The 14,470-nt window shown below is 41.1% G+C and overlaps 1 protein-coding gene across 3 annotated transcripts; it reads left to right on the top strand.

Annotated features, from left to right (window-relative positions):
* Window positions 1-2: 2 nt before the first annotated feature.
* LOC139621284 (myozenin-2-like) lies at window positions 3-9,769 on the top strand. Of its 3 annotated transcripts, none has more exons than XM_071477611.1 (6): window positions 3-1,582; window positions 2,419-2,508; window positions 3,362-3,528; window positions 5,460-5,604; window positions 7,733-7,916; window positions 9,233-9,769. In XM_071477611.1, exons 2-6 carry the CDS (start codon window positions 2,427-2,429, stop codon window positions 9,456-9,458), a joined length of 804 nt encoding a protein of 267 aa, XP_071333712.1. In that variant the 5' UTR covers window positions 3-1,582; window positions 2,419-2,426; the 3' UTR covers window positions 9,459-9,769. The 3 variants fall into 3 exon arrangements, with proteins under 3 accessions (XP_071333712.1, XP_071333711.1, XP_071333713.1); XM_071477610.1 differs by having other exon boundaries at window positions 2,363-2,508; XM_071477612.1 differs by lacking the exon at window positions 3-1,582 and having other exon boundaries at window positions 1,649-2,508.
* The last annotated feature ends 4,701 nt before the right edge of the window (window positions 9,770-14,470 follow it).

The following is a 14,470-nucleotide window of genomic DNA, read 5'->3' as shown; positions in this document are numbered from 1 at the left end:
TGTTACCATGGTGACCACCTGTTACATAATAACAGTGGGTCCCTACTGTGGCTGAACCATTAGAGAATGAGAGATAAGGACACAGAGGGAGATAATAAACCAAAAATTATTTCCCCTGCAATTTAGATGTAGAAAACACATTTCGGGATTCAAATGCCATTAAAAAGGGTGGAGCCTGAATTGGAATATGAACAATGCATCATAAAGTGCAACACAAAGCTATAAAATATTTCACTTTCTGTCTGGGTGCCCTGGCATAGTTTTCTATATGCCAGGCATTACAACACGCCAGTGAACATGCTGCCTTTAACATGCAACAGTCACAGCATAGACATTCCTCCTACCTCCTTTTATTTGTCTCTTTTGCCAAGTAAAGAAATATATAGACGGTAAATTAAATTAAAGGTCAATTAAAACATAGTGACTGGCTTACAAGATGAGTGCACCCTAGTAAGCCTTGGTCTCTCCTATATCACATGATGGCATTTAAAACAAATAGTATCTGATTGGTCTGCAGGCCCTGAGGGGGCCATGTTCCCATGGTTGATGTCACTGAGTATATTTACCATTGGCTGTGCATTGCAGGTCTGGAGCGCTGATAGTGGACAAATGCAGCTGAGACATCTTTATTTTGTGATGTTAAAGCTTTGTCAGTGTTTTCCAAGTGTGTTTTCATCCTTTTAGTGCTTTTCAATTTGCAAAGTTGCAAGATTGCAACTGATTATTTCCCTTTGTACTGTGGGTAAGTTACTGTCAGTTATAGCAACCTCTACTTTGCCACAGATAAAGCTCAGGCAGTCATAGTGAATACAGAACTGGTGAACAGTAATGGCCCATGCGGGATTCATATTGACCAGTGGGTTGTTTTGTTTTTTTACCCCCACAGCCCTCTCTAACTCAAGTAGCCCTTCATCAACACTACCCCTCATGTTCCAAATAGATTCATTTTAATTGATTTAAAACTGGATATATTAACAATATAAATTTTGACAGGTGAACTGATGTTGTCACTTTAGGTAAATCTGCATTTGTGCTTCCATTGTGCTATACAACTTTTTATCTATTACTTTGACCTATTGCTGTCATCTATTAAATACTTTTACCTGTTTCACTTGTTTATACTTTAAGCTAGCTGATATCATTTACTATTTCAACTCCTTATCCAGACTTACCATAAGTCTAAGTGCAACAGTCTATTTGTAGAAGTAGCTTACCCCAGATTGGGAATCACTGATAGCCTATAGACCATCCTGAGCTACTGTAATAACACTACAGAGAGAGATGGTGGGCAAGGGAGCAGTGGTGGCAGTGCTCTAAATTTAGTCACCCCTCTGCTTGTGAACTAAATACCAATGACAACAGACAAACTGACATCCACCCACCCACTCATTCGGTCACTCAGTCAGTCGGGTCAGGCTGCAGCCCCCTCTGCCCACCCTCCCCACGACAAGCTGTAGTGCCGGGAAGCACGAGCACCCACAAGGGTCGTACTACCCAGTCTGACCCTCTCGCCTCTCACCTTTCTGACTTCCTACCCTGAGGCACAAAGTAAGAATCCCCCCCTGAGGGTCCTTCAGGACAGGTAAGACATCACTTTGGGCTTCTCCACAGGTGTGCTGTCCAGTTCTAATGTGACATTTGCACTTTGAATCAAGCATGATTCTCACTACCACCTACAGTTGTTTGCTCCACATTTTCCTGTCAGTCACACAGCTTGTCTTGTGTTACAGTTAAAATTCATTTCTGAATTTTTTAAAAGATTTCATGAATATGCTTTTGATGAATGCATTTTCCTGTTGTCTTATTGCTTTTTGTAAGTTTTGTGTGTGGAACATATAATTTTATGTTTTTGCTAAAATATATTGAAATAAAAAATATGAAACTGATTCTAACATTGATTTGTGGACTTTTCAAACTTGCCTTTGAAACCAATGATTTCCCAACATGATGAATCTTGTTCTATCAAGAAACATTGGGAAAAGTATTTTAGACTGGAAGGAAACATTTGTGTTGTGTCCATTTGACACCTTGGTGTAAACTTTCCGCTGGGCTATTTCATCCACTGTCTCACGTGTTTGCTGTGACAGCACCATGTTCTCTATCTGTGTCCTTTCAGCCCACTTGGGTAATTTCAAACATATTGATTCCCAGACCCCTGACACAGCTGGTTGCCATGTCTGAAGAGCATGTGCTTGGCGTTTAACAGCCCAAGGTTATTTAAAGGGATGTGCTAACTTTGCCCTTTTCACTGCCCCAATAAATTCTGTCTACTTCAGTGGGTCTTTGTGCGTGGTGTGGAAGCTTGATGTTGGCCAATCGATGGTGTTGCCTTGCTTTTGTGTCTTGTTGTATGTTTGAACAGGTTGTACTGATGTGCGCTGCCTCCTGAGACTTTCTGCCTCACCCCCGTCCCCCCAGGGGCAGCCATGTCACAGTTCTCTACCATGACAACCCAGGAGAGGAAAATGCAGGCGGCAGCAATCTGTAAGGAGGTTCAAGCCCAGGAAGGTAGCCATATCATTTTCTCTTCACTTCCTTGTTTTCTCATCCCTTTGACCTCTCAGTTTCTCTCTCTTTCTCTTGTTGCACACTTTCCTTGCTTCTCTTTCCATCTCACCTTCTCGCCTCCTAATCACATCCTGTTCCTTTCACCCTTCTACCTTCTCTGTCTATCTCGTAAATTAACATAGAGATGGATTTAACACCATAACTTATAGTGCACTTTGAAATAACAGACATAGTAACTTTACTGTTAACACTACTTCACCCAGCCCTTCACACACGTTTTGGACACTGCCACACTCATTCTGTAGCAGGTACGAGCCCACTGTTTGCCAGTGCAGCAGTTGCCAACCCTCCCTTCTATGACCCTGACTATAAATAAGCAAATGAATACTTTTATGGGCCAAAGTAACTAATCCCTTTGTCGTTGTCCTTTGAACACGCTATTTCAGGGTGAGGACAACTGTGTGACTCACTGGGATAGGGAGGGTCTGAAGGCTACTGACAGCTGAAAGATATTCTGGCAAATTATGTGTCTCACACTTGGATACAGGCCTGTGACATATCCATGATCAGCATCCAGTAGCTAGCACGCAGCGCAAACCACAAAACAAGCAATGAACACGGGTGGATTAAGAGGGAAGATGATCCCTTATTCATCATATTGGCAGGAATACCGAGTCAGCAATTTATGCACTGGGCTTTTTTCGCAGCAGGGTTTTTTTTCTGGGTAAATATAATTTGTGTTCAGTGATGTTTGATACGTGGGTGTGTAAGAAAAAGGCAAAGAAATTTGTCTTGTCAGAAGTCTGATGAGTGTACACACAAGCTCCTCAGTCTTTTGTTTCCTTGTGTCCAGATGTAGAGATGGATCTTGGGAAGAAAATGAGCGTGCCTAAGGACATCATGCTGGAGGAGCTGTCTCTTGCCTCAAACCGGGGCTCCCGTCTCTTCAAAATGCGCCAGAGACGCTCAGAAAAATACACTTTTGAGAGCAACCAGAATGAAAACAACAAGCAGCTCAATGTAAGCAGAAGCTGTGATGCAGTGATCATGTATGTGTGGGAAAAAAAAGCACACACAAGCACTGCAGAAAAACTCAATTTTATCAAGTCATGTCTTTCCTAATTATTACTGCAGGATTGCAGGATATTACTGCATTTTGGGAAATACACCAAGTCGCTTGTACTTGTTAAAAGTTAGATGAGAAGATCAATACCACCCACAAGTCTGGACATTAACTATTGAGCTAAGAATTGGTTAGCTTAGCTCAGCATAAAGACTGGAAGCAGGTTGAAACAGCTTGCCTTGCTCCGTCCAAAGATAAAAGATATAAATCTACCAGCACCTCTACATGGTATGGATTAGGCAGGATTTTTTTTTAACCTTTGGACAGAGTGAGGCTAGCTCTTTCCCCACTTCCAGTCTTCATGCGAAGCTACACAATCCCCCTCTGTTTCTATTTCCATATTTAGTCTACAGTCTTCTCATCTAACTCTCAGAAACAAAGGGAATAATTATTTATCTCAGAATATCAGCAATCTTTCAAATACACACACATTTGTAGGAGATTGATGTGGATAGAGCCTACTATGAAAACACACTTTGATAGGGGGGTTATTGTCAGTGTTTCTTACTGCGAGACCATGTTTTCTTCAAGCACAGTCATTTATTATTTTTTCCACAGCTTTTCTCTCCATCACATGAAAAACATTCACACAATACCTTACATCCTGACAAGGTATATGTGAGGAAGACTGAGCACTTGAAGTGTTTGTTTGACTCGTGCTACGTACATGGAGCAGCACAGAATAGTAACAGTGAAAGTCCTCCAGCTGGTCATAAATAGCTTTATTAATGTTCCTTTGTGTATGGATGGGCAATGTGCCAAGTCAGCTTTTTCTTTTCCCAGCAGTATTTAACTTAGCCTGACTGGTCACACATAAAGCAATTCATGTACTGAAGCCGTCAGTGAAACTCAATCAAGATAAGCTAACTAAGTTTCTCTTGGTTATATCTAATTAATTAGCAGCACTAGCTATATTCTCTTATATTTAGTTCTGGGTTGGCCCTATGTACTTTCCATTCTACTTTCCAAGTCCACAGATAAAATAATTATTATACTCCAGGAGTTTTTCCTCTCATCTTTGAAGTGAGTAGGACTCACATATCTCTGGTTTGTTTATTGCTTGGGGCAACAGAGAGATTTTGTTTCAAGTTGTCAACATTTCCTGAGGAAGTCCTGGAGTAAATCATCATAAATATCTTTGAGAGGGATGAAAGCTGGATGCTTGGGCTGCGGTACATGTCGTCCTAGCCCAGAAAACAATTTTCTAATGTTGAGAGAAAGTGGACAAGTGGGCAATTTCTCTGCTTGTTTATATTGGGGAAACATAAAAATATGTCTCTCTGCTTTGAGGCCACATGAGAAAAAAAGCCAGTATTGAAAAGTGGAACATTCTGTTTCTTTACAAATCAGTTATGCCACTGATTTATTGTGGAGGCAAATCACACTTTTTTTTCCATAGATATAAACATGTCAGACTAATCTATGTACATTGTTTATTATTTTTGCCATTTCTCAAAAAGTCCACTTAATATTATACAATCTTCCTCAGCAAATGGAGTTTACTTTACAGTTATCACACGATTATAGATTTTTCTGAGTATCTTAAGGACCTCTCTCTTCTATGTTTATATATATATCAAATTAAAAAGTGATAATACTGTATGTCAGTGTTGTGTTTACAAGCTTAAGCCAAAGCAATCAGAAGCGCTCAGAAAAATGGAAATTTGAAGATCTCATATCTCCATGATAGCTGGGCAACTCCATCTGCTGCAGAGTTGGTCAAACGCTCCAGAAAAGCTTCTAAGTGGTGCTTGTGGTGAGATTGTTTTGTCAAGAATGAACTTTCACCCTCAACAGATACGTTATCGCCTCTTCCATCTTCTTTTAGAATGCAGTGGTTTCTCAAACGGAGAATGAGAATGCCACAGACAGCCACGGAGGCCAGAACAACTTGGGTGTCGACCAGCCACCGAAAGTGCCGTCAGACACACCGGATACAAGGATGGTGGCAAACCCAGACAGTATTGCCCCGGGTAGGTGACACTGATGACATTTCAAGGACCCAAAACCAGTACAGCAGTGATAAACTGTAGCTACAGCTGAGTTGACAAACCAGTTGATCTTACTTGGTCCTTGTTTGAACAGAATAATGCACTCGAGTATGTTTCCCATTTATCATGACATCACTGACAGTGTTTTCCTGACCAGTGTATTTTAAGCAAGATTGACTTCTTGACTTTATTAATACCTTTGAAACGTTCTCTTTGGTTGGCCAGTTTTTTTTCCAAAATATATTAAACATGGAGTCTCCGTGCAGCTGCAGGAGAAATGGTATCACTCTTGTGTAGATGTGCTCTCCCCACATCCGCAAATGTTTTGATAAGGATTCAACTGTTTTTCATTGTTTGTACTTACACAGGCTTTGATCGTGTAGGAAAACATTTTCTTCTTGCCTGGAATCTGCTGGCCTCAGGCAGAATATGAATCCACGTTCTACTTCATCCCCTCTCTGCCTGTCTCCTTTCTTTCTCTCTTTCTATCTTCATCCCACTCCTTTGCTTCATGTCTACTCCTCCACAGTCCCCTATTTCTATCACTCTTGTTACAATCAGCTTTGACCATCTTTTTTTTTTCCCTAAAGAAAAAGGAAAAAAAAAAAGTTGAGTTTTACCAACGGGAAGTGTTTCCTGTTTGCCTCCTGTGCCACTGATACCATCAGCTTTGCACTCACATCCTCCCTTGTGTCTCAATTTGTGCCCAGTTGACACAAAACCAGCACTGATTTAGGGATGAGTACGTCGACACAGGGGTGGGGTGTTATTTCTGGAGCTCAGGACCAGACACCACCCTTCAGTGTCTGAATGAAGTCACTCCAGCTGTAGCAGAAATCAGGCCAAAGTGCATTAGATATCAAATGGTAAGCACTCCTAAAATAGCACACTCATGCACCCTGGGGTGCATGTTCCATGTCCCTGTACTTGTAGCAAAATCTATTGATATAAAGTGAAAACTTACATTTTAATAGAGCTCAAATGACACAATAAGTGGCAGGAAATATGTGGAAGGTGTGAAGAGTTTCAGCTAGAAAGTGGTAATAACATTTTAGGATCCTTCTTTTATTTCTACACATGCTACCTTACAGCTGGGTGTGTGAGTCCTTTACCATAAAAATATCAAATCAGCCAAATGTCCAACAAGAATAACAGTCTTCCAGGGCCTCAGAAAATCTTTTACACAATGTTTTGTAATAGATTCTCCCCAAATCTGTAAACCTCCCCACAGGTCTGTTTGGTCTCTCCTGCTTCCTCCTCGGGGCAAAACATAAACTCAGGAAGGGGGATTGTTCATTGTGAGAGGTTAGGACGTGACACGATGCCTCGTGTTATATAATGCCTCAGCTTGCAAGCCCCCCTGAGTGAAGCACTGGGTTTGAAGGATAGTACTTTGGATAGGCCTCTCCCATCAACACACATAGACTATGCAGGGAGACATACATGCAGGCATGCACATATACACACACTGAGACGCAGGGAAGCTGCCCCTTGATTTGTTTTGCTGTGAACTTTAACGAGGTATAAAGGGAAAAAAAAACAGTAGAGTGTTACATTGTTGAGCACTCACTCACACACACACACACACACACACAGTCTGATTTCAAACACCTCAACTAAGTTCACTGTATTTTTCAATACTGCAGTCCATGTTATAAAAAATACCACATTGCAGCTTTGCCTTTTGACAACTCCAAATGACAGCAACTTTTTTAACTTCAGTACCCAGAAATCATATGAAGAGACATCAGCAGACTACATGCACTCCCACTCATGTTTACACATGACCAGCTGACAGGCCTGTAATCTTTTTTTACAAAATGAAAGCAAAGGGATCAATTGGCTTTGTGTGGACAGCATGTTTGCTTGTTGCGGTTTAAGAAGTAGTTTTGAATTTGGTTCTTAAAGTTCACTTCATTATTTACCAGGTGCGGAGAAATTCACCAACCTGACAAAAGGATTGTGTTGGAAAAAAGTGCAAAATGGAAAAATATATCAATAAAATGATTTTAAAAATATAAAATTAAAATGGAAATGTTAAAGCTTGCATTTTATTTGGCATAGAAAGACCCTATGTTCAATCACTGTCTGTGTTTTATAACCCACCCAGGGTATGGAGGTCCTTTGAAAGACATCCCTGCAGAGAAGTTCAACTTTACAGTTGTGCCAAAGTCCTACCACTCACCGTGGGAACAGGCCATCATCAATGACCCGGCATTAGCTGACACTCTCACCATCCGCATGCCTGAGCCAGAGCCCCGAGTGGATGTACCAGGGTACAAAAGTTTCAACAGGTACTGTAACAACCACACAGGTCAGCAAGTCATCAATTAAACACAAGTCTTCTAACCTGAACGATAATATAGGTTGCTTGTCTCTACCCTCAGATATGACCTATAAGATTATTTCCAGAAAGTATGTTAAAAATCACTGTTGAAAAAAAAATAATTAGCCCATTTATAATGTGGCAATGCCATACAAGTTTGATTAGGTTTAGGCAAAGGCCATAGTTACTATCAGTGCTTCGTTTAGGTTAGAGAACCTTCATCGTCATGGTTACAATAAATGTTCGATTAAAGTCATAGGAGGATTGTGGTCATGTTTAAAAGTAACAACATTGATCTGATTGATTTCATCAATTTGAAATGGGAACTGGCCTACCACATTTAAGTCCAGTGTTTTGTCAACTGACCTCCTCCTAAGGTGGACTTTGGTGCTATATAACAATCGCACCTACTTTCTTTTCTCCCGTCATGATTACAACAGCCACTAGAGGGCGCTGTTATTTGAACATGTCGTATTAATGCGTTTACTGAAATGACCGATGCTGTATCACACATCGCTAGATATAACTTAAAGTGGCAATAGACAACTTTCCCCCTTATTGTTTCCAAGTTGTGTTAATGCTGTCACAAAGAAGAGAATTGAAAGTTTCACCACTACTCATTTTAGAAGGGTCACTACCAGAAACATGTTATTTGCCTAGATTGTCAAACGGACAACAAAGGACTACTTGTGGTAGTGTTAGCAATGTGGCTACTGCTAATAGCCTGGGTACTGTCCAAATTCCTTGTCCAGCGGTAGAATTAATTCCATAGTGAAAGCAAGGCTTATAGGGAACTGGTCTCAACACCAATGCTGTCATTATTCTGTAGCCATTACATCATGCAATCAACATTTACTTCATAATTATTAGTTAAAACAGAAAGGTTATCTATTGTCATTTTAACAGTAAGACATAATTATGGGTTGCCATACTAGACCAAATAAGGCTGTAGCAGCAAAACTCCTGATTGGGCAAAGGCTGTGTTTTATTGCTTATAAATTCATCTTTTCATTTGTATCAGAAATATTGTATTGTAAATATTTTGTCTATTTTCAGTTGTTTTAATTTATCAAGCATGCAATGAGTGTGCAAAACCAGTACTGTCCTTTATCTAATTCACAATGTACAAAAGTATACTTCCCCCTCTAAGCCGCTATCTCTTAGAATATGTCCCCTGGTCAAATTTGCTTGGATGTAATTAGTTGCATCACTTTAAATGTCACTGCAGTCCCTCTTATTAGCACATAGCAGCGACTGTTGACACTGTCACTCTGTCACCTCCAGGGTGGCAACCCCGTTTGGTGGCTTCAGCAAGACACCCAGACCTGTTCCCATTAAGCCACTCCAGGTGGAACCCCTCCCCGACTTCCCTGAGCTACAGGGGGATACGGCAGTAGATCGACCCTCCTTCAACAGATCAGCTATGGGGTGGACGTCGACGGGCGGTCCAGTCACCCTCCCTACTGTTTCCCTTGAGCCTGTGCTCATCCCTGAGTCAGAAGACCTTTGAACCCATAATGAAATCACACAGAGATGCTGTCTACTTAGTTGATGCACTGGAGGTTATGGTGGGTGGGGAAATGTTTGGGTCAGATCAGAGTCAGGGTGAGAGAAAGCATCCTGTTGGGCATTGCTGGTTGAAGTTGCCATGTGTGCAGCCGTTGGATTTCCAGGGATGTTAGCTGTTGCACTGCAGTTAATGAAGAATTTATGTACAGTAGGCATAAATGGAATTTGTTGTATATTAATGTGCATAAGAATATTTTATCTTGCAGACACAAGTTTTGCTGAATAAAATGGTATAGAATGCAACAAGTCCTACATGATTTTTTTCAGTGTTTTATTTTTCATACTTGATTTTCTGACACTAAAACTGCTGAAAGAATAAATGCACACTTTCAGGATATGGATGCAAATCTGTAACATATTCCACAACAGGCCCCCTGGTAATAATTTCACAGTGAGATGGTATGAGCTATAGTGAAGGTTCACTTGAGTGAATGATACTATGCCTGTGTGCTATCGTCGTATGCGAACCCATCACTTATCGCATCATATGAGAGGCCAAAGATACGTGTGATCCACTGTCACACGCCTCAAGGTTACACTGCCTGACAAATCAAATCTGCTTCACTGACATGAGCTGCTTGACTGATGTGTCTCTCACCTTTTGGCTATGCCCAGTCGAAGGAGTGGGGATTGATGGGAGAGCTGCTCGATGAGCCGTGCTCACGTCTTATCTGGCTCTTATTACTGTTTATTACTTCAGCACTCAGCAACCTATCTCACATATAGCAGACTTAAGCAAACAGACTTCGCTGATTGAAAGTTACCAGCAGGTTTTGGAAGAGAGCTTTTTTTTTTTTTTTAGTTTTTCACATTATCTAATCAGTAATTTTTAACAGAGTAGATCAAAATGTATTATCTCATGTTATCTCATGTTTTGTGGGGGTTTTTTTGTATTCTGCAGCTAGTACCATGAAGCTAACATGCTAGCTTGTTGCTGTCATTCCTTTTATGAATGACGTGTGAAAGGTGTGTTCTCTATGTTTGTATGTGCTGCGTACAGTGTAATGACTGCCCACAAGGTTAAATCCATAAAAGAGCATATCACCTTATTTCACCTGTGAACACAGATTAAGCTTTGACATCCAGAGTGTGAGTTTATGCGAGTGACTATAGGTTTGGTGCTTGGTGGTTGTGATTGTTCATGAAAGCTGAAGTCTGACTGATCAAAAGTGGATACATACAACATGGAAAATGATAGATGGTCAGGAGGATTAACAGTCTCAGTTAGGAGGTCAGATCTCACTGTAGGTGAAGCTGTCAGTCACTATGACAAGGTGTCATATGTGAGATAACATGGTAGTTGTACATATCACTGAGCTTTGACGTCAGCTAAGTAAGTTATAGGTATGGTTTTCAAGTTTACTGCTGATGAACACACTGTGTCTTTGGTGTCAGTGTGGTGTCTGAGCCAGTTTCTGTATACTATACTCTGGATATTTTTCAGCAGGTTCATATAAATACACTTCTCCTTTTCTGTTGTGTCTGTGACACCAGGGCAGTGACATTCTACACCATCTTCATTTATGCTTTTAAATCAGCAGGTAAAACTTTTCGAGATCTTATTACACTTTCATCTGCAACAATAGTGGGTTATTTGGAAATAATAATAATTAGGATTTATTAGTTAGCATAAAAAGTAATCTTGAGACAAAACTAGCAATCTCCAGGAAGTCAAAATTATGCTTGTTTAATTGATAGCATCAAAGACGCCACCTGGCCCCGCAGACAGTCATTTTTTTAATCCAAAAATTTAATGAAATAAGATAATTTGCTTGCTTGTCTCATGAAATCCTGATTGTCTGGAAGACAGGTGCAGCTTTGTCTGGAGAATGGATGTGTTCAATTTTGTGTAAATCATTGATGTCCTCCGGGTCTCCAAAAATGAATTAGGTAATGACTCAGATTTCCTACAGCCCCGAGAGCAGGTCCAGCATCAGCATTCCTCGCCTCTGTTGGAGACCCTTTGGAATGTGCAGCCCCCGGTGCCACTCCTTTTTCAAGTCCTATTGAATTCCTCTTGCCAGCCTCATCAGGGGAACGGTGTGTACAGCACACCACCCAGCATCCAACAGGGCCAGTAGTTCTGCCAAGTTCCATTGTAAATACTGAGCACTGTTTATCTGGGGCAGTCATGAACTGTCTTTGAACTTTGATTGTAGCCATTATCAAAATGCAGCAACGGAAATATTATTGGCAGGGGCTGCAGCGTAGGCTGAGGGTCGGGGAGCCAGACGATTCGATTATTAGCCTCTAACTGCAACCAGTTTCCCTTCAGGCGTTTTTGCCTTGGCATGGGATGGCACAGCAGGCGGTGGACACTGAATTATAGATTGGACAATAGAATGGCCTGTTGATCAGAGAGAATGTCCCTAAACTGAAGAGTTATTTGCAGCAATCGAGTCTCACGGCGTCTGCCTGTGCTCACGCCTTCTAAATCACTGGGGAGAGCCTCAGTGAGCTCATACAGTGCAGTCCTTTTAGAAAGTGCTTTTGTTGAAGAGAAAATAGTATACAAACACCTGATAGGAATCTAAGGCCACTTGTTATGTAACAAGTACCCTGATAAGACGGGAACATGCCCTTTTTGTGTGTGTGTTCAACAGGTGCAGGGAGTAAGACAGACATCAAATTCAACAAAATTTCTCCATTCACCTTTAATTTTATACTGTGTGACCGAGCTGATGACTGTTACTGAAGCAGCTGGTCTTCAGCGTCTTTGTCAGCAGTTAACAACGGACTCTGCTGCTGTTGCATTCACTGTCATGTTTTAACACTGACATCCCTCGGGTTTCCATCTGCACACACAGCACCAAACACTGAGTGTGCAGTATGCTGCTGACACAGACAGCTGCTAAAAGGTTGATCCACATGACCAGCCAATATCCCAGAAGGTTTCTTTAAGTATGCGTGGGTCGAGTGAGGAAACAAATGTGTTGTGAAAGAAAAACTGCAAGGGCACTGAACTGTACCTTGAGGGAGACATATGGCTCTCTCTCTCTCAAAGGCTTTAGCGTACACAGACACAGATTGCAGGTGGAGTTTATGCTCAAATTTTCCACCAGACATGTTGGAAATCTGGGATTAACCTTGCAGTATGGTGTTAAAGCGACCTGCTGACATAAAAATCCACAAGTAACTGCAAAGCACGGCTAATCTACCGCATGTAAACTGTTTAGTTTGTGTCTTTCTCATCCGATGACATGATATACTTGCTTATGCTGATGGATGTGCGCAGCAGGTGGTCATTTTCACTGGAAAGTGCAAAGCCCAATGGGATATCTAAAAATATGAGTGAAAATAAAACATCCCTGGGGGTCAGTAGGGTGGTGTTGGGTTGCTGGTGAGGTGAAAGGCGACAGGGTACACATTCCACTCCTGAAATGAGGTGAAATGACGCAATGGGTTGAACTATGTTTCTCTCTGTAAGAACATTCTGTCAAGTGTCAGCAGGGTGTGCCAGGTTGGATGCCTAGATAAGTTGCTTGTTTCTGTGTGTGTCTGCCTGTGTGTGTGTGTGCGTGTGTGTGTGCATTGAAGTTTGTGGCATTATTTAATTGGAGGGGATCACGAGGTGAATGCCAGAATGAATCTCAAATCTTTTGAAGGGCAAATGATTTTTGAGCAATGTGCACTCATTTTTATCAAGTGCAGAGAGGTTAAGTAGAGGAAAACTCACCAATGTAGAAGCCACTTTATGGAAGAATGCACACAGCTAGGCTGGTAATTAGCCTGTTTGGACAAATGAACATTCAAGACTGTGTTCCTATTTACTTGGAAAACCCCTCGAGACCAATTAGAGCTTTGTTCTCTCACAGCAATCCAGCCTTTGACTTTTACCTCAGGGGACTCATCTATATTCCTGACTGGTCAATATGTTAACCTCCTCTCTTTGGTTAATATTTAGTGAGGAATTATTAACTTAAAACTGCTAAAACAACCATTAAATAAACAAACTGTGGCAATGAGAACTTCAGGTGACAAGTAAAATTCTCTTTTCTGAGAAACTGGGAAAGAGTAGAAAATAGCTATAAATGTCCTTAATGTGGAGTTAGCGAGGAAATACTCCATTTTTGATGATGTTGCCGGGGAAAGAATAATTAATGTGCCTTATCTTAGTCAATGAAGGGTATTACTTTCCCTAACTGACAGCAACACTGAGGCGATAGCATGCTTTCCCTGTGAGCTGCAGCTACCACGGATACAGCAAACACAGCAGTGAAATATATCACAGTCACCCCTTTGGCTGCACTCCAGAATTAATGTAACATGGTCAGTTGCCAAAATTTGATGCTTATGTCATCCACTTTTCTGCAGTAAAACAATGAGCACAGTACTACTCGGGGAGTAGAAAGCAAATTTAAATTAATACAAATGATCCAAAAGTAAAATGAATGTGCAGAGAAGGGCCTTTCCTTTTAGGTGGACAAAATCTCTCACCTGCTCTGCATGCTGGGACATCATGTTGTATTTGTAGTAATGCCATAAGTCATCATGAAATACACTTCAGTGAATAATGTCGGCCACAATGTAGACAAGACATAATAGAGGATTCTTTGTTTTCTGCCCGCCTTTATTTTGAAATTTGACTGGACTAACATGCATTTCCAGATGTCACAACTATGAAGTACAATGAGGAGTGATTGAACAAAAAGTCTTTACCAAGAACCATTGACTTAATTGTTCATCTGAAACCTGAGGAGCAGTTTCGTTCCAAAAAACGCATCATTACCAGACTTTAATCCCCAGTTAAACATAGCACGAGTTGCTTCAGAGGCGTCGCCTCCCATGGCCCCCATTGTGGCATTTGAGCATGTCTAATCTCTTGCGTCACAACAGGGCATTCACTACTGTGTGGTTCCTCATTAGTAGTAATTCAATATCAACACAACAAATGGTGTTCACAGAGAACATACAAGCTTTGCATTGTTAAGTCTTTCCACTTTGCAGAAAGTG

The sequence above is a fragment of the Trachinotus anak genome, unplaced genomic scaffold (assembly GCF_046630095.1).
Source record: "Trachinotus anak isolate AG129_WGS33_773 ecotype Australia unplaced genomic scaffold, CSIRO_AGI_Tana_v1 ptg000005l, whole genome shotgun sequence".
Lineage (NCBI taxonomy): Eukaryota > Metazoa > Chordata > Actinopteri > Carangiformes > Carangidae > Trachinotus > Trachinotus anak.
Note: the sequence above shows the minus strand (reverse complement) of the source record. Positions and strands in the feature narration are given on the sequence as shown.